We start from the raw sequence: 24137 nt of genomic DNA, 5'->3' as shown, positions 1-24137 counted from the left end.
GAAGGTCGTCCATCTTAGGATACCTCTCTTCGATCGGTGTTTTACTAAATTGCCTAAACAATTCCCGGTCGTCTTTTTATATCCCTAGGGGTTCTTAGTAGGGAATGATCCTGCGAGAGTAAAATATCTAGTCGAAGCCGGAATTCATTATTAGGAGCCTAGTTTGTTTTCAATGAAAGCTCTCGATTTGACACTCGGTACACTATTACATTAGGCAGCTCTCATAGAAAGGCATGAGATTGGTATTAAGAAGGAATGCGCCAGAAGTTCGAGTAACCAGAGGACAAAAAGCTAGTACCAAGATTATTTACATCGTATTGCAAACTTCTGTGCGACTGTTTTAAATATCCTCTCAAAAGAAAATCATTTCTAGCAACACCAAACGTCGAAAACGAATCTTGAACTTCGTATGAAACACTTGAAAGTACTAGTGAAATGAAGCTGATGATGAAATTTTGCCTGTGTTTGCACTAGTTCCCATGGGAAATTGTTTTCGGTGTTATTTCAAGCAATTATTTATGTATTTAGCTTTAAGAAAATGTAAAAATGACTGTAAAATACTTAAAATTATTCTGGTACTAGATTTTTGTCCACTAAAACCTGAAATTGCTTGATTTTCTTTCGGATTTCGTCTTAACTTGTCGCCACTTAAGTTGAAAGAAGTGATGAAGACCTAATTTTTCTTATAATATTGATTTTTAATTACCCAGGCGTGTGTTGGAAATAACTAAAATCATCAAGTGGTGTATGAACAAATGACCAGGACTCAGTAACAAAGAAAGAAACTTATGACAATCAAAATGTACATTTTTAGTTTTTACAATCTGAAGTTAGATATTTCAACTCACTAAGCTACAACGGAAAACAAATATGCAGTCTGAACTCACCTAGTTGCTGATGAATCTGTGACCTCTGCAAGTAAAGCTTGAAGTTCAAGTTGTCATCTTTGCACTTCACTTCAATCCCTTCAGTGTAGCAACTTAACGCGTTTCTTAAGTCATTTTTCTTCTTTTGGATGTTTCCTTTGATCCAATGTATGCGTGCTGTGAGAATCAAAACGTGTATTGGGGAGTTATTAGTGAAATCTTTAAATATTATTTTTTGAGCTTAAGAGAGTGTAATCACAGTTTTCTTTTCTTGCCTTTGGAAAGCAGCCGATCTGTTTGTAGAAATCACAAGCTCTCTTTTCATTTATCAGAATCTTTGCCAGGAACTGAAGATCGACAGAAATTGTCCAAAATAACAAAAGATCTGGAGACATACGAATCTACGACCGATGAGGCCAGACACTGTCAAAAGTTGCACCTACCTTGCATGTAATTTATCCTAATGAAAGTTTTTTTTAAAAAGGAAAAATAGGTAAATAAAAGCGTGGCACTGAGTTAACGCCTCGGTAGCAGCCACTGATCCCGCCATTGTTCTGATTATTACGTATTTCGTTCTTATTACCAAATGGGAGATCTGTATGGAAAAACATTGACCGACGTCGTGAGTACAGACCTCATTGCGTTTGTTCTCTACGCATGACCGAGGCCAAGATTCTCCCATACAGACCGACCAAGCTCGGTTAAAAGGATGTTCATTATATGGTTAAACCAGACGATTTCACTTCGCTGAAAGCCGCTCAGGTAGCCAGCTTGTAGTCACTGTCATTTTACTTCTGGATATGGATGAAAACTTTGCTCAGAGGAAGGTCGAACTCACTGACAGGAATGTTTTCAATTTCTCTAGCCTCGTTTATTGACTAACAAAATTTCGGAGAGGCGTTAAATTCGGTAAGTTTTGTATTGGACACTTTTTACGTCTGGGCTTGATAAAGGGTCTCAATTTCGTATTCAGCTGGTGTTTTCATTGCCTGACTTGAATTTTAATTTACCGAAGTTTGCTTGCTCTTTTTATTGTCCTTTTTCTCTTTGTCTTTGGGCTTAATTCTATTTAGTAGTTTGAGTAGAACTGGAAGCCAAATGATTTTTTAGTTTTTTTTACCAATTTTCTCAAGGCGAGAGTAAAAGGTAGAGCGATCTAGATGCCGGTCTAGATTTTAAAATCTAGGGCACGATCCATTCAACCAAGATTTCCGGAAATCTCAGACTAAAACTGAATGGATCAATTCGGTCCAACAAGAAAAGTTTCGAAAAAGCCGATACACCTTTCGCGTGGACCTTTTCTCGGTTGGGCCGGTCCGATCGAAAATTGAGCATTCCATTTGACCGACCCATTCTTAATTCCAGAACCTGGCGGTATACTTTCTATGTTCAGCCTGGAGGAAAACACTTATCAGTGCAGATTTTGTGGATTGTTAACAGCATTTTATCAGTGTTACTCGTACATTCATGTCCACTTACAGCAGGTTGTCATCTGCTTCGCAGGTAAGTGTATGTTTTGACTGTTAAAAACGGTTTATTCCTGAGAGAATTTTGAATGTTCTTTTCGTCATTCGAAAGTAGTCTTTGACCTCAGCCGGCAAATATCTGCCAGGAGCAGTCTGCTCAAAATGACTTGTCATAAGGGTTAGATTTCTAGGCATGAAACAGTTCGCACAATATCATGAGTTGATAAAGTCGAAATCGTCATCCAAGTCTAACATCCAACATCCGCCATTTTAATTGTGAGTGGAATGGAACGAGACCGTCTGTACGCGTTGCAATCCATTCGCCACCAAGAAACTTTTAAACCTCAGACAGCTCTTAAATTTTTGGTTCAATGGATCACGCCCTTAGACTGCGGTCAACTTTTCTTGTTGATGTCATGGCTGTAACACTTGCTTAGCTTTCTAGTTTTATGTCTTCAATTTGACACATTGTTTGAAACAACCTAAATAAAAAAAAAGGTTTTCTTTATATTTTTAGTCAGGGTTCATGTTTCGTTTAGTACATACTGTACTGTAATTTCTCTAGCAAGTGGCTGGCTTTTAATTCTGTTTCCTCTCACGTCTTGGTATATGGTCGCCATTTCACAGGTTATTTGAACTTATTTTAATTTACATATCATACCTTGTAAAGATTTCTTCGAGTCTTCCTCTATAGGATTTAGTAACATTTACGAGATGTTTTCTTTCCTAGCTTTGTGCGTTCTTAAAAACGTAGGAAGCGCCTGACTGACGAGTCAACGGTTTTACTTTTAACTTCGATTTATGACAGATTTCATGCTTGCTATTTTACAATATTTTTCTGTAGAAAATCGGAGCACGTTCTGCGGTTTTTTACCTAACTCTTCTTCCAGTTAACTTTTTCGCCTAGGAAATACATATATTTGTTATTTGCCGGGTAGGTCTTGAAAATGTTGCCCGAGGCCGCACCTCGGGCAACATTTTCAAGCCCGAGGTCACAGTTTTTCACTATACGGACCGACCCTAAGCCGGCAAATAACATGTTCATTTTTTTTTTTTTTGCGGTAAATTGGTTTTACAGATTACAAATGGGTTTGTTTACGCAACTTTGTCATTGGATCGGCTTCCGCGCCGTCTACTAACGATTTGTAAAAAACTCGCAACGAGCGAGTAACTCAGATAGTAGACAAAGCAAGAAGCATTAAAGAACAGATTTTTTTCGAACTACTTTATGTTAGTTGCATTTATTTCACCAGTTAAATTCTCCAAAATTGTTTTTGCGGTGTGAAATTTCGTGCGAAGTTTGAAGTTTTACCACAAAAACAATTTCTGCCAGTCGTTACTTTTAAAATCACTTGAAATCGGACTTCTCTACCGTAGATTGAATAGCAGAAAGCGAGGAAATTCGTTAAGTGTATTCCACAGAAATTCTCCTAAATACAGCAACGATCACAGAGGTAAACTCGACTGAAATTGACTCAAATTTTACGGCGAGAGAAACACAGAATTACGCGCCATTACAGGGCCAAGCTACAAACAACCAAGCAAACTCTCACAACTTCAAAACACTCAATTGAATTTACTTACAGTGACTTTCCTTACCATTTTAAAGTGAACACAGATAAACTTGCGTTGACTAATCGTCGATGGATGAGTAAAAAAGGCAAAAGATTGAAGATTACCGCTAACTTTTAGGAGCGAAATTTAGGCAGCGGGGAAAAAATCCGGCCCGTGGGCCGTAGCGTAAAAAGCTGGAGCGGTCACGTGCGTATGATTAGCCAATCAAATTCGAGGATTTAGGATTCCGGCCCGCTCAGATGCTTGAGAAAAAAATAAATATAAATCTTTGAGCCTGTGTTAAAAATTAAGAGGAGGTTTTGGCTGGACCATCCGCTGCTTCTATACTAATGACTGTTATTTGTGTGTTGTGTTTGGAGTTTAGTCCCATTCATGTACGATGTTGTTGAGATATGGGTTAAAAAAAGTGCACTGCATGTTTGCATGTTTTTCTCTAAGAAAATGTTCCAGTTGCTCGGTTTTTGAGTAAAATACTGTTTTAACACGAGAAAATAAATTCATATCCCTAAACCACTGTCTAATTTTTTTTTTTAATATAGTCAAACTGATTGTTAGCGCAAACAACCGTGAAAAAGCGGGAAATTAAATAATGCGATCAATATTATCACAAGTGACGATATGGAAAATACCCCACTTCAGTAGACTGCGAGCAATCCCTCTGTTGCCCGAAATCTGCGAGGAAATATGCAGACGAACTGCGGCTAGCAGCGCAAGCGTTGCTCGTCTTCTGAAGCCTGTGCTACTCGCGGCTTGCGGTTTCAACGCGCGTCTCTGATCGACCCTCCTGTTCCTGGTTTGCGTTCTTCCATCGCCGATCTTCGACTTAAAGTGAGACTGCTCACAGTCTATACGCCATTCAATTGCTGCATATGGTTTCGCGTGAATTTTACTAGTGGTGTATTTTCCAGTTAAACACTCGTGCCTGTATAATAATAAATTATAATAGATTCGCACAATTAACTGATGGTAATTAACAATTAACTGAGTTCCAAAATTGCAAATCTGCAAAATAAATGCAATGCTTTGATATTGGTCTTTTTTCTTACCTCTCAATGTATCATGGTCAAGACCAGTTCCTTGTAATACGCTCGGATTCAAATCTAACGACGCGACAAAAATCTGAATTAGTCTTTGCTGTTCAAGATTTATCTCGACCCTTACTATTAATTTATCAGCAATCTGCTCTTAAGATTTTTTATTCCTGAGCGTAGTTAAGATGCGTTTGTTCTAGGTTAGTGTACCAGCTTTCCAGGGTCAGTCGTTGAAAATAGTTTGTACTGTAGGTTAAGCGCTGAGCAGAGTCCCAGTCAATGTTGTGGTTTGTCAGTTGATGATGTACAGCAATGTGATTGTTGGCATCACCATTTCTCGTGGCTCGTTTGTGTTCAGTCAGTCTCGTGTTAAGGTTTCTGCCAGTCTCACCAATGTAGGAAGCCTGGCAGTCAGAGCAGTTTACAAGATCAAATGCTCCGACTGCCAGGATTCGTCACTTAGAACAAACGCCTCTTAACAGATGTCAACAACTACCGGCGCCTTACAAACGACTTATCCATGACGGAAACGAAACCAACACACGGACTTCTAACAGACCGACTTAACAATACACGGACCAAAAACCGACCAATTTGACTAACAATAGATGGATCGAAACCCACCAATGACTGATGACAAACTTTACACGAGTCTTTCAGCCAATACCATTATGACTAAACTGACCAATCACGTTCAACGGACCAGACTTATAACATTATCGACTGACAGACACTTTTCCCTTGACTCTGAAGATGGCTTCCGCTCAGGTTGTCGAAACGTCAGTCACCAACGACAGTTCTTTTCAGAACTACCCTCACCCGGACGATCACACTATACGAACTAATGATACTCCTGGGTTCAAACCATTTACTGTATGACTAGTATTGTTTTTAAAGTTACAAAGCGACTTGCTTCTCCGGTATGTATATCTTATGTATTCAAAGAAAAAAAATGACAAGTTGAGAAACGTCCAAGAAGATATATACACAAAAAGACAGTCAGAAAGAACTTTGATTTACCTGCGATTTCTTTTACACGGTTTAAATCCTCGAGTTCTTGTTGGGAATTCCCTATAGAAAGTGAGTAATATAGTCCTAAGTCGGTAAAAATCATAATCATTTAAAGCACACAAAAGGCCGATTTCACCTAGCCTGAGACTCATATCCAACGCGCGCTCGTGGAATAATTGTTAACTAACTGTAGTACTAACTGTAATACTATGCGATATGCGTGGAATTTCCTTCCAGTGTCCGCTTACGGGAGCTTGGAAACAATGGAAAAATCTAAATCGAAAGCCCTCAACGTGTCCGCGGCCTCTCACGGGAATAATCGCTTACGACTATGAGTAAATAGAGAGTTTGTATGGGAGTACAAACGGGACTTTGTGAGGGCGGTTCTAAGTAGAGCTCTCCGCTTATGAGCTGTCCGCTGTAATACATTTATCGCCATTATCAAAAACAAAGAAGTCATTTGAAGCGGTGGTGTTTTTTTGCATTCCCAATGTTAATTGCTAGCTGGGCAAGCTCCCGTAAGCGGCCAGCTTCAGTTACGGAACCCTTTTTTTTGCGTCCCGAGGGTGTCCGCTTACGAGAGCTTCCACTGTTTATGGTTGAGATTCTCGGGTGCAGCTTGAAAATTACCTTCGGGAAATGAGTAATGTAGTCGTAAAAATCATAGACATTGATAGTGCTTAGAGGGCAATTTAACCTGGGCGGAGTAAATGATAAAGGATACCGCCCGGGGGTACTCTAATATAAAAAGGACGGGGCTGCTCGTCTGAAATTTTGAAAAGAGCCCCTAGGAGGTATCAAGATTCTGTTTTGTGGGTCTAGCTTGAAATGTTTTTCACCCCTAAGAGGTGCCAATTCTAAAACAACACATTATCTCATGTCATATTTTTTCCGCTCAATACCCTAAAATGTATCGCAAAGGCTCCTCCTGTGGACCTGTTGAAGCTGAACACCCAAAGAGGTACCAAACCACGTTTTTAACCCCTAACACGTACGACGAGCACCCCCGTCCTTTTTTATATGAGAGTCCCCCCGGGAAAGTATAGAGGCGTAATAAAGTGTAAAGCATGATTGCTTAAAAGGTGGCCCCAAATAAGAAGGTCGTCCATCTTAGGATACCTCTCTTCGATCGGTGTTTTACTAAATTGCCTAAACAATTCCCGGTCGTCTTTTTATATCCCTAGGAGTTCTTAGTAGGGAATGGTCCTGCGAGAGTAAAATATCTAGTCGAAGAATTCATTATTAGGAGCCTGGTTTGTTTTCCATGAAAGCTCTCGATTTGGCACTCGGTACACTATTACATTAGGCAGCTCTCATGGAAACTGCATGAGATTGGTATTAAGAAGGAATGCGCCAGAAGTTCGAGTAACCAGAGGACACAAACCCAGTACCAAGATTATTTACATCGTATTGCAAACTTCTGTGCGACTGTTTTAAATATCCTCTCAAAAGAAAATCATTTCTAGCAACACCAAACGTCGAAAACGAATGTTGAACTTCGTATGAAACACTTGAAAGTACTGGTGAAATGAAGCTGATGATGAAATTTTGCCTGTGTTTGCACTAGTTCCCATGGGAAATTGTTTTCCGTGTTATTTCAAACAATTATTTACGTATTTAGCTTTAAGAAAAATGTAAAAATGACTGTAAAATACTTAAAATTATTCTGGTACTAGATTTTTGTCCGCTAAAACCTGAAATTGCTTGATTTTCTTTCGGATTTCGTCTTAACCTCTCGCCACTTAGTTGAAAGAAGTGATGAAGACCTAATTTTTCTTATAATATTGATTCTTAATTACCCAGGCGTGTGGTGGAAATAACTAAAATCATCAAGTGGTGTATGAATAAATGACCAGGACTCAGTAACAAAGTAAGAAACTTATGACAATCAAAACGTACATTTTTAGTTTTTACAATCTGAAGTTAGATATTTCAACTCACTAAGCTACAACGGAAAACAAATATGCAGTCTGAACTCACCTAGGTCCTGATGAGTCAGTGACCTCAAGAAGTAAAGCTTGAAGTTCAAGTTGTCATCTTTGCACTTCACTTCAATCCCTTCAGTGTAGCAACTTAACGCATTTCGTAAGTCATTTTTCTTCTTTTGGATGTTTCCTTTGATCCAATGTATGCGTACTGTGAGAATCAAAACGTGTATTGGGGAGTTATTAGTGAAATCTTTAAATATTATTTTTTGAGCTTAAGAGAGTGTAATCACAGTTTTCTTTTCTTGCCTTTGGAAAGCAGCCGATCTGTTTGTAGAAATCACAAGCTCTCTTTTCATTTATCACAGTCTTTGCCAGGAACTGAAGATCGACAGAAATTGCACAAAATAACAAAAGATCTGGAGACACAAGAACCTACGACCGATGAGGCCAGATATTGTCAAAAGTTGCACCTACCTTCCATGTAAATCATCCTAATTAGAATTTATTTTTTTATAAAAGGGAAAAACATAAAAATAAAAGCGTGGCACTGAGTTAAAGCCTCGGTAGCAGCCACTGATCCCGCCATTGTTCTGATTATTACGTATTTCGTTCTTATTACCGAATGAGAGATCTGTATGGAAAAACAGTGACCGACGTCGTGAGTACAGACCTTACTGCGTTCGTTCTGTACGCATGACCGAGGTCAAGATTCTCCCATACAGACCGACCAAGCTCGGTTAAAAGGATGTTCATTATATGGTTAAACCAGACGATTTCACTTCGCTGAAAGCCGCTCAGGTAGCCAGTTTGTAGTCACTGTCATTTTGCTTCCAGATATGGATGAAAACTTTGCTCGCAGGAAGGTCGAACTCACTGACAGGAATGTTTTCAATTTCTCTAGCCTCGTTTATTGACTAACAAAATTTCGTAGGGGCGTTTAACTCGCTAAGTTTTGCATTGAACACTTTTTACGTCTGGGCTTGAAAAAGGGTCTCAATTTCGTATTCAGCTGGTGTTTTCATTGCCTGACTTGAATTTTAATTTACCAAAGTTTGCTTGCTCTTTTTATTGTCCTTTTTTCTCTTTGTCTTTGGGCTTAATTCCATTTAGTAGTTTGAGTAGAACTGGAAGCCAAATGATTTTTTAGTTTTTTTTTTTACCAATTTTCTCAAGGCGAGAGTAAAAGGTAGAGCGATCTAGATGCCGGTCTAGATTTTAAAATCTAGGGCACGATCCATTCAACCAAGATTTCCGGAAATCTCAGACTAAAACTGAATGGATCAATTCGGTCCAACAAGAAAAGTTTCGAAAAAGCCGATACACCTTTCGCGTGGACCTTTTCTCGGTTGGGCCGGTCCGATCGAAAATTGAGCATTCCATTTGACCGACCCATTCTTAATTCCAGTACCTGGCGGTATACTTTCTATGTTCAACATGGAAGAAAACACTTATCAGTCTAGATTTTCTGGATTGTTAACAGCGGACTTATCAGTGTTACTCGTACATTCATGTGCACTTACAACAGGTTGGCAGCTGCTTCGCAAGCTAAATGTATGTTTTGACTGTTAAAAACGGTTTATTCCTGAGAGAATTTCGAATGTTCTTTTCGTCATTCAAAAGTGGTGTTTGAACTCAGCCGGTAAATATCTGGGAACAGTCTGCTGAAAATGACTTGTCATAAGGGTTAGATTTCTACGCATGAAACGGCTCGCACAATATCATGGGTTGATAAAGTCGAAATCGTCATCTAACTCTGACATCCAACATCCCCCATTTTAACTGTGAGTGGAATGGAACGAGACCGTCTGTACGCGTTGCAATCCATTCGCCACCAAGAAACTTTTAAACCTCAGACAGCCCTGAAAGTTTTGGTTCAATGGATCACGCCCTTAGACTGCGGTCAACTTTTCTTGTTGATGTCATGGCTGCAACAATTGTTTAGCTTTCTAGTTTTATGTCTTCAATTTGACACGTTGTTTGAAACAACCTAAATAAAAAAAATGTTTTCTTTATACATTCGGTCAGTGTTCATGTTTCGTTTAGTACATACTGTACTGCAATTTCTCTAGCAAGTGGTTGGCATTTAGTTCTGTTTCCTCTCACGTCTTGGTATATGGTCGCCATTTCACAGGTTATTTGACCTTATTATTGTGATAATAGGTTTTTGGCCTGGGAAAGCATACATACATACATACATACAACCTTTATTTATACACGATAAAAGGCGTCAAAGTTAAGAAGCTTGTGGGGTCGTGTACTAATAAGATACATAAAATAACTACAATTAATAGATAAATAATTAATACAGTTAATAGAAGCACTTCTGTAAAAACCTGGGGAAACTCTCTTGCTGCGGGGATCAGTACCGGATCTGTTACAGGGAATTATCTTCAGAGACGTCAACAGTACTCAGAAGTTAGGTCCAACGATATCGTTTTAATGTAAGAACACAACCAGAATGCAACCGGAACATAACCGGAATGCAACCAGAATGTAACCAAAGAATATTTCACAAGGCTCGACTATTTAAGCCGAAAGCACAATTCTAAAGGATTACGTAAAGCTATTAAAAAGTCTTCACTAAACATCATCTAATACATTTCAGAAAGCTCGATTGGCTACAACGGAATTCGACGTTTACAAGATTAATAACTTTCAAAACAATACAGGTAGATAACAGTTTGACAAAAGACTATTGCAGGTAGTAATTACAGATCAACGCTAATTACAGTTATGATCCTACAACAAAATAGTAGGTGTCTGTTACGGTCAATGAACTGGAACAGTAACCTGTAACTTAGAAATGCAAAACGAGCTAAAACTAATATATCTATGTTGGATTTCTATATTTTCTGATAGCGAAAGCGAATGTGTAAAACATACTTAATTATCTAATTTTCTCTCCTCACATTATATTTTAATTTACACATCATACCTTGTAAAGATTTCTTCGAGTCTTTCCCTATAGGATTTAGTAACATTTACGAGATGTTTCCTTTCCTAGCTTTATGTGTTTCTCAAAAACGTGGGAAGCGCCTGATTGACGAGTCAACGGTTTTACTTTTAACTTCTATTCATGACAGATTTGAAGCTTGCTATTTTACAATATTTTCTGCAGAAAATCGGAGCACGCTCTGCGGTTTTTTACGTAACTCTTCTCCCATTTAACTTTTTCGCCTAGGAAATACATACAAATCTTTGAGCCTGTGTTAATAATTGAGAGGAGGTTTTGACTGGACCATCCGCCGCTTCTACACTAATGACTGCTATTTATGTGTTGTGTCTGGAGTTTAGTCACATTCATGTACGATGTTGTTGAGATATGGGTAACAAAAGTGTAATGCATGTTTGCATGTTTTTCTCTAAGAAAATGTTCCAGTTGCTCAGTTTTTGAGTAAAATACTGTTTTAACACGAGAAAATCAATTCATATCTCTAAGCCACCGGCTAATTTTCTTTTATTATAGTCAAACTGACTGTTGACACAAACAACCGTGAAAAAACGGGAAATTAAATAATATGATCAATATCATCACAAGTGACGATATGGAAAATACCCCACTTCAGTAGACTGCGAGCAATCCCTCTGTTGCCCGAAATCTGCGAGGAAATATGCAAACGAACTGCGGCTAGCAGCGCAAGCGTTGCTCGTCTTCCGAATCCTGTGTTACTTACTCGCGGCTTGCGGTTCCAACTCGCGCCTCTGATCGACCTTCCTGTTCCTGGTTTGCGTTCTTCCACTGCCGATCTTCGACTTAAAGTGAGACTGCTTAGAGTCTATACGCCATTCAATTGCTGCATATAGTTTCACATGAATTTTACTAGTGGCGTATTTTTCAGTAAAACACTCTTGCCTGTATAATAATAAATTATAGTAGATTTGCACAATTAACTGAGTTCCAAAATTGCAAATCTGGATAATAAAATGCATTACTTTTATCGTGATTTATTTTCTTACCTTTCAAAAAATCATGGTCAACACTAGTTCCTTGTAATACGCTCGGATTCATATCTAATGACCCAACAAAAATCTGAATTAGTCTGCTGTTCAAGATGTATCTCGACCCTTACTATTAATTTATCAGCAATCTGCTCTTAAGATTTTTTATTCCTGAGCGTAGTTAAGATGCGTTTGTTCTACGTTAGTGTACCAGCTTTCCAGGGTCAGTCGTTGAAAATAGTTTGTACTGTAGGTTTTAACACTGGGCAGAGTCCCAGTCAATGTTGTGGTTTGTCAGTTGATGATGTACAGCAATGTGATTGTTGGCATCACCATTTCTCGTGGCTCGTTTGTGTTCAGTCAGTCTTGTGTTAAGGTTTCTGCCAGTCTCACCAATGTAGGAAGCCTGGCAGTCGGAGTAGTTTACAAGATCAAACGCTCCGACTGCCAGGATTCGTCACCTAAAACAAACGCCTCTTAACAGATGTCAACAACTACCGGCCCCTTACAAACGACTTATCCATGACGGAAACGAAACCGACAAACGGCTTTCTAACAGACCGACTTACCAATACACGGACCAAAAACCGACCAATTTGACCAACAATAAATGGATCGAAACCCACCAATGACTGATGGCAAACTTTACACGAGTCTTTCAGCCAATACCATCATGGCTTAACTGACCAATCACGTTCAACGGACCAGACTTACAACATCATCGACTGATAAACACTATTCACTTGACTCTGAAGATGACTTCCGCTGAGGTTGTCGAAACGTCAGTCACCAACAACAGTTGTTTTCAGAACTAACCCCACCCGGACGATCACACTATACGAACTAATGATACTCCTGGGTTGAAACCATTTACTGCATGACTAGTATTGTTTTTAAAGTTACAAAGCGACTTGCTTCTTCGGTATGTATATCTTATGTATTCAAAGAAAAAAAATGACAAGTTGAGAAACGTCCAAGAAGATATATACACAAAAAGACAGTCAGAAAGAACTTTGATTTACCTGCGATTTCTACTACACGGTTTAAATCCTCGAGTTGTTCTTGGGAATTCCCTATAGAAAGTGAGTAAGATAGTCCTAAGTCGGTAAAAATCATAATCATTTAAAACACAGAGAACGCCTATTTCACCTGGGCGGAGAAAAATTAAACGATAAATAGGGCCTGGATGGGGTTAACCTCTCTACAGTAGCCTTACGAATAGAATATAGAATAACATTCATCACAAACGTGGCTGAAATGTTTTTATTTTTCCAAACGACAAGTGTATCTTGAAAATGACTAGTATTGTTTTTAAAGTTACAAAGCGACTTGCTTCTTCGGTATGTATACTCTATGCATACAAAGAAAAAAAATAACAATTTGAGAAACGACCAAGAAGATATGTAGACAAAAAGAGAGTTAAAAAGAACTTTGATTTATCTACGATTTCTCCTACACGGTCTAGATCCTCGAGTTGTTCTTGGGAATTCCCTTTAGAATGTGAGTAATATAGTCCTAAGTCGGTAAAAATCTTAATCATCATTAAAGCACCCAGAAAGCCTATTTCGCCTGGGGAGAGAAAAACGATAAATTGGGTCTGGATAGGGTTAACCTCTCTGCAACATTCACCTCCCCACAGCCTGGCAAAGACCATTAAAACGCGTCCCAGCTGCCTATTGAAAATAGCCTCTCGAGAACGGCCAGTTAATCAACGACTGACGAACAACGTATACAGAGCCCCTGGCCCAGCATTTTTGATTGTGAATGGTCACAAACTTGATCCGTACTTACCGCGCGTCGTTGCAATTGGTCTCTGTTTTTGTTTAGTATTTGTTTTATTTATATGTTTTAAAATACGTTATGTATTTATATGTCAAAATAGGCATTTCTCTTTTTAAAATATGTTGCATTCCGCTAAAATAGGAGTCATCAGTATTACGCTCTTACCTCCCCATAACGGCCACATCTCTACACGATGGCCTTTGTGGAGAGTTTCGACTGTATTCTCTATAAAAGGCTTAAACTAGGGGAGTTTTAATGTTTAAGTAAGGTACATACACACTGTGTACATAACATGACCCAGACAACGGCCTATCTGCTAATGGTTCTGGCGGCCAGGCGTCAAAAGCAGGGGGAAGCTTAGTGACACCTTCACTTAGCTAGACTTGCGTTTTCAGTGAAAAATAATGTTGATTTTAACTGCAGTATGGCTGGGAATTTTGCCATGGTTGGTCTTGTTTGAGGGTTTTGTGTTGACAGAGGGCCCTGCTGGAGAGGCACATGCCATGTGGATGCGTGACTGGCCAATCTCCTGGCAAGGTGGTTGTTCAAGGTCACTGGAGTCTCTGGTCTGTCTTGATTTTTTGTGGGCATGTTTTTTGAGCACGGTCAGACGTCAGATACATACATAGCTTTGTTTACTCTCGGGTTGATGTGGCTGATTAGGCCTCAAGCAATAAAGTCAATAAAGTACCGTAAATCCTCGAATTAACGCCCGGGGTGCTTATTTCAATTTTAGGAGAAGATGTGGGGCGCTTATTCGAGGGGGAGCGCTTATTTAATTTACCCAAGTAGTGGCCTGACATGATAATTTTCCTTAATACATCATCTGCGCGTAAACAACAACATAACCTGTTGATCGACATAAAAAGCTGATCCTAAAGTTTAAATCGCGGCACCGTTAGTACTTAACGTGTTCAACGTGTTCACTCAACTTGTTCACAAACTGAAACAATGTACAAATCTAATACTACACGACGAAAACTATCAATCCTTTATTGTCTCAGTACTCGTCCACAAAATGGGGGGTGGGGAAGGGGGGTCGCTTATTAGAAGGTGGGGGCGCTAATTTTAAATTTTGGCCTATAGGAGGGGCGCTTATTCGAAGGGGGCGCTTATTCGAGGGGCGCTAATTAGAAGATTTACGGTATGCTAATGTACCGAGAAATAAAAAATATATATATACAAGTAAAGTTAATGAAAAAGGAAGCAAAGAAAAAATTAGAAAAATGAAAAAAGATTAGACTTAATCACAAGTTATAACTATAATAGTGATTCTAACATGCGGACAATTTTGCTAGAGGATGAAGTTGTGTTTAAGGATGTTTTGGTATCAGAAATGTTGTTCCCAGTAACGGCCACTGAGTATTTTACTGATTTTAAGCCAAAGCGAGTAGTATTAGGTTTAGGCACTCGAATCTTGTGAGTCCATGTGAATCACTTGAATCTCAAGGTTCTGATCAATACGATCAGTGAGAGAAACAGTCTCACAAGACTTGTCGCTGTATATATAGATAACGAAGTTCTCTTTCATGCAGCCTATTCAGTTTCTTGCTATCAGACTTTAAGCAGTGATGCCATATCGAGGAAAAATAATTAAGATGAGACATACTGGATGAGTTACACAATGTGGACTGAGACACAACTTAGTTCGAAACGATAATATGTTGTTCAGCCTAGAAAATGCGTCCAGCTGCTTTCCGAATTTCTCGCTGATTTTTGTAATGTGTTTCCCAAATTTCAGTGAGCCATCAAGAATTACCTTGCGGTATATTTACTCCTACAACACACAAGGACAGATCAATATTGGGCTTACGCGACATGCAGAACCAGAGCCTTGTATTTTTCAGGGTCTAGGATTATCCTATTATTTCGCCACTAATTACACAAAATAGCAAGTTCCTTGTTGAGAACATTTCCAACAACAGCTGCATCAGAGCTGATTATGAGAGTTTTCATGGCTTAGCCATCACGGGTTATGGGCCATTATACAATACTCGGAAAATATGCTAAGGGTACACGTGAATTTTTGGAGCGTTTTTATTTTTATTTCAGTTTAGGTTTCTTTAATTTTGGGGCATTTTTAATAAAACAAAGATTATAGCCAACTAGGCGCTACGCGCCTCGTTCGCTATCTACCATCTCATATCCAACGCGCGTTCGTGAAATAATTGTTAACTAACAGCAGTGCTAACTGCAATGCTATGCGATATGCATGGAATTTCCTTTCCGGTGTCGGCTTACGGGAGCTTGAAAACAAAGGAAAAATCTGAATCGAAAGCCCTCAACGTGTCCGCGGCCTCTTACGGGAATAAATCGCTTACGACTATGAGTAAATACAGAGTTTGTATGGGAGTTCAAACGGCACTTTGTGAGGGCGGTTCTAAGTAGAGCTCTCCGCTTACGAGCTGTCCGCTGTAATACATTTATGGCTGGTTTGCAGTGTCACGCCATCAAAAATAAAAATCATAACCATTCAATGAATTAAGTCAAGAAGCTGGGATATGAAGGATGATTGATATATAAACAGCCTCGCCAAGATTTAGGTCTGTGCGGTTTTTCATTCTCCCGTTATTCGGAGAAGTGTTTCACTCAAATTTATAGAGCTTTGTATGAAGTCGCCATGCTTGTGCCCCTCGGAGTGACACAAGTATGGCGGCCGTAAAGTAACAGAAACATCTGTCATTGAGTTTTGCCATTGGAACGAAAAGTTATTACTCTAGAGCTCCGACACATTGAAATTAACACTTCTCATAGAGCAACAACTGTTTAGTTAGCAAAAACTTGAGCAGTAACTCATCTTTTGACCTACTATACAACCTTATCGGGCCAGGCGCCATTATATCACACACCGCATAAACTTGGATATTCAAACCTGCTCTATTACATAATGAAAACCCTGTCGAGCTTAAACGCTGCAAAACGTCAAGTTATTAGAGGATCTTACACCTGATGAAGCTAAAACTTCAGAAGGATTGGTAATTTCTTATTTTGGAAAACGATGACGTCACATGAAAAGCGGCTATTGTCATTATCAAAAACAAAGAAGTCATTCGGAGCGGTACGGTGGTATTTTTTTGCATTCCTAATGTTAATTGTTAGCTGGGCAAGCCCCCGTAAGCGGCCAGCGCCAGTTACGGAACCCTTTTTTCGCGTCCCGAGGGTGTCCGCTTACGAGAGCTTCCACAGTTTATGGTTGAGATTCTCGGGTGCATCCTGAAAATTACCTTCGGAAAATGAGTGATGTAGTCGGTAAAAATCATAGACATTGATAGTGCTTAGAGGGCAATTCAACCTGGGTGAAGTAAATGATAAAGGATACCGCCCGGGGGTACTCTAATATAAAAAGGACGGGGGTGCTCGTCTGAAATTTTCAAAAGAGCCCCTAGGAGGTACCAAGATTCTGTTTTGTGGGTCTAGCTTGAAATGTTTTTCACCCCTAAGAGGTACCAATTCTAAAACAACACATTATCTCATGTCATATTTTTTCGGCTCAATACCCTAAAATGTATCGCAAAAGCTCCTGCTGTGGACCTGTTGAAGCTGAACACCCAAAGAGGTACCAAACCACGTTTTTAACCCCTAACACGTACGACGAGCACCCCCGTCCTTTTTTATGTGAGAGTCCCCCCGGGAAAGTAAAGAGGCGTAATAAAGTGTAAAGCATGATTGTTTAAAAGGTGGCCCCAAATAAGAAGGTCGTCCATCTTAGGATACCTCTCTTCGATCGGTGTTTTACTAAATTGCCTAAACAATTCCCGGTCGTCTTTTTATATCCCTAGGGGTTCTTAGTAGGGAATGGTCCTGCGAGAGTAAAATATCTAGTCGAAGAATTCATTATTAGGAGCCTGGTTTGTTTTCCATGAAAGCTCTCGATTTGGCACTCGGTACACTATTACATTAGGCAGCTCTCATGGAAAGGCATGAGATTGGTATTAGGAAGGAATGCACCAGAAGTTCGAGTAACCAGAGGACAAAAACCTAGTACCAAGATTATTTACATCGTATTGCAAACTTCTGTGCGACTGTTTTAAATATCCTTTCAAAAGAAAATCATTTCTAGCAACACCAAACGTCGAAAACGAATGTTGAACTTCGTATGAAACAGTTGAAAGTACTGGTGAAATGAAGCTGATGATGAAATTTTGCCTGTGTTTGCACTAGTTCCCATGGGAAATTGTTTTCGGTGTTATTTCAAGCAATTATTTATGTATTTAGCTTTAAGAAAAATGTAAAAATGACTGTAAAATACTTGAAATTATTCTGGTACTAGATTTTTGTCCACTAAAACCTGAAATTGCTTGATTTTCTTTCGGATTTCGTCTTAACTTCTCGCCACTTAAGTTGAAAGAAGTGATGAAGACCTAATTTTTCTTATAATATTGATTCTTAATTACCCAGGCGTGTGGTGGAATAACTAAAATCATCAAGTGGTGTATGAATCAATGACCAGGACTCAGTAACAAAGAAAGAAACTTATGACAATCAAAACGTACATTTTTAGTTTTTACAATCTGAAGTTAGATATTTCAACTCACTAAGCTACAACGGAAAACAAATATGCAGTCTGAACTCACCTAGTTCCTGATGAGTTTGTGACCTCCAGAAGTAAAGCTTGAAGTTCAAGTTGTCATCTTTGCACTTCACTTCAATCCCTTCAGTGTAGCAACTTAACGCATTTCTTAAGTCATTTTTCTTCTTTTGGATGTTTCCTTTGATCCAATGTATGAGTGCTGTGAGAATCAAAACGTGTATTGGAGAGTTATTAGTGAAATCTTTAAATATTATTTTTTGAGCTTAAGAGAGTGTAATCACAGTTTTCTTTTCTTGCCTTTGGAAAGCAGCCGATCTGTTTGTAGAAATCACAAGCTCTCTTTTCATTTATCAGAATCTTTGCCAGGAACTGAAGATCGACAGAAATTGCACAAAATAACAAAAGATCTGGAAACATAAGAACCTACGACCAATGAGGCCAGATACTGTCAAAAGTTGCATCTACCTTGCATGTAAATCATCCTAATTAGAATTTATTTTTTTATAAAAGGGAAAACAATAAAAATAAAAGCGTGGCACTGAGTTAACGCCTCGGTAGCAGCCACTGATCCCGCCATTGTTCTGATTATTACGTATTTCGTTCTTATTACCGAATGGGAGATCTGTATGGAAAAATATTGACCGACGTCGTGAGTACAGATCTCACTGCGTTCGTTCTGTACGCATGACCGAGGTCAAGATTCTCCCATACAGACCAACCAAGCTCGGTTAAAAAGATGTTCATTATATGGTTAAACCAGACGATTTCACTTCGCTGAAAGCCGCTCAGGTAGCCAGTTTGTAGTCACTGTCATTTTGCTTCCGGATATGGATGAAAACTTTGCTCACAGGAAGGTCGAACTCACTGACAGGAATGTTTTATATTTCTCTAGCCTCGTTTATTGACTAACAAAATTTCGTAGGGGCGTTTAATTCGCTAAGTTTTGTTTTGAACACTTTTTACGTCTGGGCTTGAAAAAGGGTCTCAATTTCGTATTCAGCTGGTGTTTTCATTGGCTGATTTGAATTTTGTTATTGTCCTTTTTTCTCTTTGTCTTTGGGCTTAATTCCATTTAGTAGTTTGAGTAGAACTGGAAGCCAAATGATTTTTTAGTTTTTTTTTTACCAATTTTCTCAAGGCGAGAGTAAAAGGTAGAGCGATCTAGATGCCGGTCTAGATTTTAAAATCTAGGGCACGATCAATTCAACCAAGATTTCCGGAAATCTCAGACTAAAACTGAATGGATCAATTCGGTCCAACAAGAAAAGTTTCGAAAAAGCCGATACACCTTTCGCGTGGACCTTTTCTCGGTTGGGCCGGTCCGATCGAAAATTGAGCATTCCATTTGACCGACCCATTCTTAATTCCAGTTCCTGGCGGTATACTTTCTATGTTCAACATGGAAGAAAACACTTATCAGTCTAGATTTTGTGGATTGTTAACAGCGGACTTATCAGTGTTACTCGTACATTCATGTGCACTTACAACAGGTTGGCAGCTGCTTCGCAAGCTAAGTGTATGTTTTGACTGTTAAAAACGGTTTATTCCTCAGAGAATTTCGAATGTTCTTTTCGTCATTCGAAAGTGGTGTTTGAACTCAGCCGGCAAATATCTGGGAACAGTCTGCTGAAAGTGACTTGTCATAAGGGTTAGATTTCTACGCATGAAACAGCTCGCACAATATCATGGGTTGATAAAGTCGAAATCGTCATCTAACTCTAATATCCAACATCCGCCATTTTAACTGTGAGTGGAATGGAGCGAGACCGTCTGTACGCGTTGCAATCCATTCGCCAGCAAGAAACTTTTAAACCTTAGACAGCCCTGAAAGTTTTGGTTCAATGGATCACGCCCTCAGACTGCGGTCAACTTTTCTTGTTGATGTCATGGCTGCAACAATTGTTTAGCTTTCTAGTTTTATGTCTTCAATTTGACACGTTGTTCGAAACAACCTAAATAAAAAAAAAGTTTTCTTTATACATTCGGTCAGTGTTCATGTTTCGTTTAGTACATACTGTACTGCAATTTCTCTAGCAAGTGGTTGGCATTTAGTTCTGTTTCCTCTCACATCTTGGTATATGGTCGCCATTTCACAGGTTATTTGACCTTATTATTGTGATAATAGGTTTTTGGCCTGGGAAAGCACTTGTGTAAAAATCTGGGGAAACTCTCTTGCTGCGGGGATCAGTACCGGATCTGTTACAGGGAATTATCTTCAGAGACGTCAACAGCACTCAGAAGTTAGGTCCAACGATATCGTTTTAATGCAAGAACACAACCAGAATGCAACCGGAACATAACCGGAATGCAACCAGAATGTAACCAAAGAATATTTCACAAGGCTCGACTATTTAAGCCGAAAGCACAATTCTAAAGGATTACGTAAAGCTATTAAAAAGTCTTAACTAAACATCATCTAATACATTTCAGAAAGCTCGATTGGCTACAACGGAATTCGACGTTTACAAGATTAATAACTTTCAAAACAATACAGGTAGATAACAGTTTGACAAAAGACTATTGCAGGTAGTAATTACAGTTCCAACGCTAATTACAGTTATGATCCTACAACAAAATAGTAGGTGTCTGTTACGGTCAATGAACTGGAACAGTAACCTGTATCTTAGAATGCAAATCGAGCTAAAACTAATATATCTATGTTGGATTTCTATATTTTCTGATAGCGAAAGCGAATGTGTAAAACATACTTATTTATCTAATTTTCTCTCCTCACATTATATTTTAATTTACACATCATACCTTGTAAAGATTTCTTCGAGTCTTCCTCTATAGGATTTAGTAACATTTGCGAGATGTTTCCTTTCCTAGCTTTATGCGTTTCTCAAAAACGTGGGAAGCGCCTGATTGACGAGTCAACGGTTTTACTTTTAACTTCTATTCTTGACAGATTTGAAGCTTGCTATTTTACAATATTTTCTGCAGAAAATCGGAGCACGCTCTGCGGTTTTTTACGTAACTCTTCTTCCATTTAACTTTTTCGCCTAGGAAATACATACAAATCTTTGAGCCTGTGTTAATAATATAGAGCAGGTTTTGGCTGGACCATCCGCCGCTTCTACACTAATGACTGCTGTTTATGCGTTGTGTCTGGAGTTTAGTCACATTCATGTACGATGTTGTTGAGATATGGGTAACAAAAGTGTAATGCATGTTTGCATGTTTTTCTCTAAGAAAATGTTCCAGTTGCTCGGTTTTTGAGTAAAATACTGTTTTAACACAAGAAAATAAATTCATATCTGTAAGCCACCGGCTAATTTTCTTTTATTATAGTCAAACTGACTGTTGGCACAAACAACCGTGAAAAAGCGGGAAATTAAATAATATGATCAATATCATCACAAGTGACGATATGGAAAATACCCCACTTCAGTAGACTGCGAGCAATCCCTCTGTTGCCCGAAATCTGCGAGGAAATATGCAAACGAACTGCGGCTAGCAGCGCAAGCGTTGCTCGTCTTCCGAAGCCTATGCTACTTACTCGCGGCTTGCGGTTTCAACTCGCGCCTCTGATCGACCCTCCTGTTCCTGGTTTGCGTTCTTCCATCGCCGATCTTCGACTTAAAGTGAGACTGCTCACAGTCTATACGCCATTCAATTGCTGCATATAGTTTCGCATGAATTTTACTAGTGGTGTATTTTTCAGTAAAACACTCTTGCCCGTATAATAATAAATTATAGTAGATTTGCACAATTAAGTGAGTTCCAAAATTGCAAATCTGCATAATAAAATGCATTACTTTTATCTTGATTTATTTTCTTACCTTTCAAAAAATCATGGTCAACACCAGTTTCTTGTAATACAATCGGATTCATATCTAATGACCCAACAAAAATCTGAATTAGTCTGCTGTTCAAGACGTATCTCGACCCTTACTAATAATTTATCAGCAATCCGCTCTTAAGATTTTTTATTCCTGAGCGTAGTTAAGATGCGTTTGTTCTAGGTTAGTGTACCAGCTTTCCAGGGTCAGTCGTTGAAAATAGTTTGTACTGTAGGTTTTAACACTGCGCAGAGTCCCAGTCAATGTTGTGGTTTGTCAGTTGATGATGTACAGCAATGTGATTGTTGGCATCACCATTTCTCGTGGCTCGTTTGTGTTCAGTCAGTCTCGTGTTAAGGTTTCTGCCAGTCTCACCAATGTAGGAAGCCTGGCAGTCGGAGCAGTTTACAAGATCAAACGCTCCGACTGCTAAGATTCGTCACCTAGAACAAACGCCTCTTAACAGATGTCAACAACTACCGGCCCATTACAAACGACTTATCCATGACGGAAACGAAACCGACAAACGGCTTTCTAACAGACCGACTTAACAATACACGGACCAAAACCCGACCAATTTGACCAACAATAAATGGATCGAAACCCACCAATGACTGATGACAAACTTTACACGAGTCTTTCAGCCAATACCATCATGGCTAAACTGACCAATCACGTTCAACGGACCAGACCTATAGCATCATCGACTGACAAACACTATTCACTTGACTCTGAAGATGACTTCCGCTCAGGTTGTCGAAACGTCAGTGACCAGCAACAGTTCTTTTCAGAACTACCCCCACCCGGACGATCACACTATACGAACTAACGATACTCCTGGGTTCAAACCATTTACTGTATGACTAGTATTGTTTTTAAAGTTACAAAGCGACTTGCTTCTTCGGTATGTATATCTTACGTCTTATGTATGTAAAATGACAATTTGAGAAAAGACGAAGAAGATATATACACATAAAGACAGTCAGAAAGAACTTTGATTTACCTGCGATTTCTCCTGCACGGTTTAAATCCTCGAGTTGTTCTTGAAAATTCCCTATAGCAAGTGAGTAATATAGTCCTAAGTCGGTGAAAATCATAATCATTTAAAGCACACAAAAGGCCTATTTCACCTAGCCTGAGACTCATATCCAACGCGCGCTCGTGGAATAATTGTTAACTAACTGTAGTACGAACTGCAATACTATGCGATATGCGTGGAATTTCCTTCCAGTGTCCGCTTACGGGAGCTTGGAAACAATGGAAAAATCGAAATCGAAAGCCCTCAACGTGTCCGCGGCCTCTCACGGGAATAATCGCTTACGACTATGAGTAAATAGAGAGTTTGTATGGGAGTACAAACGGGACTTTGTGAGGGCGGTTCTAAGTAGAGCTCTCCGCTTATGAGCTGTCCGCTGTAATACATTTATCGCCATTATCAAAAACAAAGAAGTCATTTGAAGCGGTGGTGTTTTTCTGCATTCCCAATGTTAATTGTTAGCTGGGCAAGCTCCCGTAAGCGGCCAGCTTCAGTTACGGAACCCTTTTTTTTGCGTCCCGAGGGTGTCCGCTTACGAGAGCTTCCACTGTTTATGGTTGAGATTCTCGGGTGCAGCTTGAAAATTACCTTCGGGAAATGAGTAATGTAGTCGTAAAAATCATAGACATTGATAGTGCTTAGAGGGCAATTTAACCTGGGCGGAGTAAATGATAAAGGATACCGCCCGGGGGTACTCTAATATAAAAAGGACGGGGGTGCTCGTCTGAAATTTTGAAAAGAGCCCCTAGGAGGTATCAAGATTCTGTTTTGTGGGTCTAGCTTGAAATGTTTTTCACCCCTAAGAGGTGCCAATTCTAAAACAACACATTATCTCATGTCATATTTTTTCGCCTCAATACGCTAAAATGTATCACAAAAGCTCCTGCTGTGGACCTGTTGAAGCTGAACACCCAAAGAGGTACCAAACCACGTTTTTAACCCCTAACACGTACGACGAGCACCCCCGTCCTTTTTTATATGAGAGTCCCCCCGGGAAAGTATAGAGGCGTAATAAAGTGTAAAGCATGATTGCTTAAAAGGTGGCCCCAAATAAGAAGGTCGTCCATCTTAGGATACCTCTCTTCGATCGGTGTTTTACTAAATTGCCTAAACAATTCCCGGTCGTCTTTTTATATCCCTAGGGGTTCTTAGTAGGGAATGGTCCTGCGAGAGTAAAATATCTAGTCGAA

At 39.3% G+C, this 24137-nt stretch overlaps 1 protein-coding gene across 1 annotated transcript in view; it reads right to left on the bottom strand.

The window, feature by feature from the left end:
• The window catches only part of LOC145494320 (uncharacterized), a 76147-nt gene that overhangs the window by 29073 nt on the left and 22937 nt on the right, over positions 1 to 24137 (bottom strand). Inside the window, exons 8-9 of the mRNA XM_081473762.1 lie at positions 21912 to 21965; positions 888 to 1043 (exon numbers count right to left, since the gene is read on the bottom strand). Of these exons, the coding sequence (XP_081329888.1) occupies positions 888 to 1043; positions 21912 to 21965 (210 nt within the window). The remainder of the gene's footprint in view (positions 1 to 887; positions 1044 to 21911; positions 21966 to 24137) is intronic.

Source organism: Orbicella franksi, chromosome 8 (genome assembly GCF_964199315.1).
Source record: "Orbicella franksi chromosome 8, jaOrbFran1.1, whole genome shotgun sequence".
Lineage (NCBI taxonomy): Eukaryota > Metazoa > Cnidaria > Anthozoa > Scleractinia > Merulinidae > Orbicella > Orbicella franksi.
This window is presented reverse-complemented; position numbering and strand designations above follow the sequence as displayed.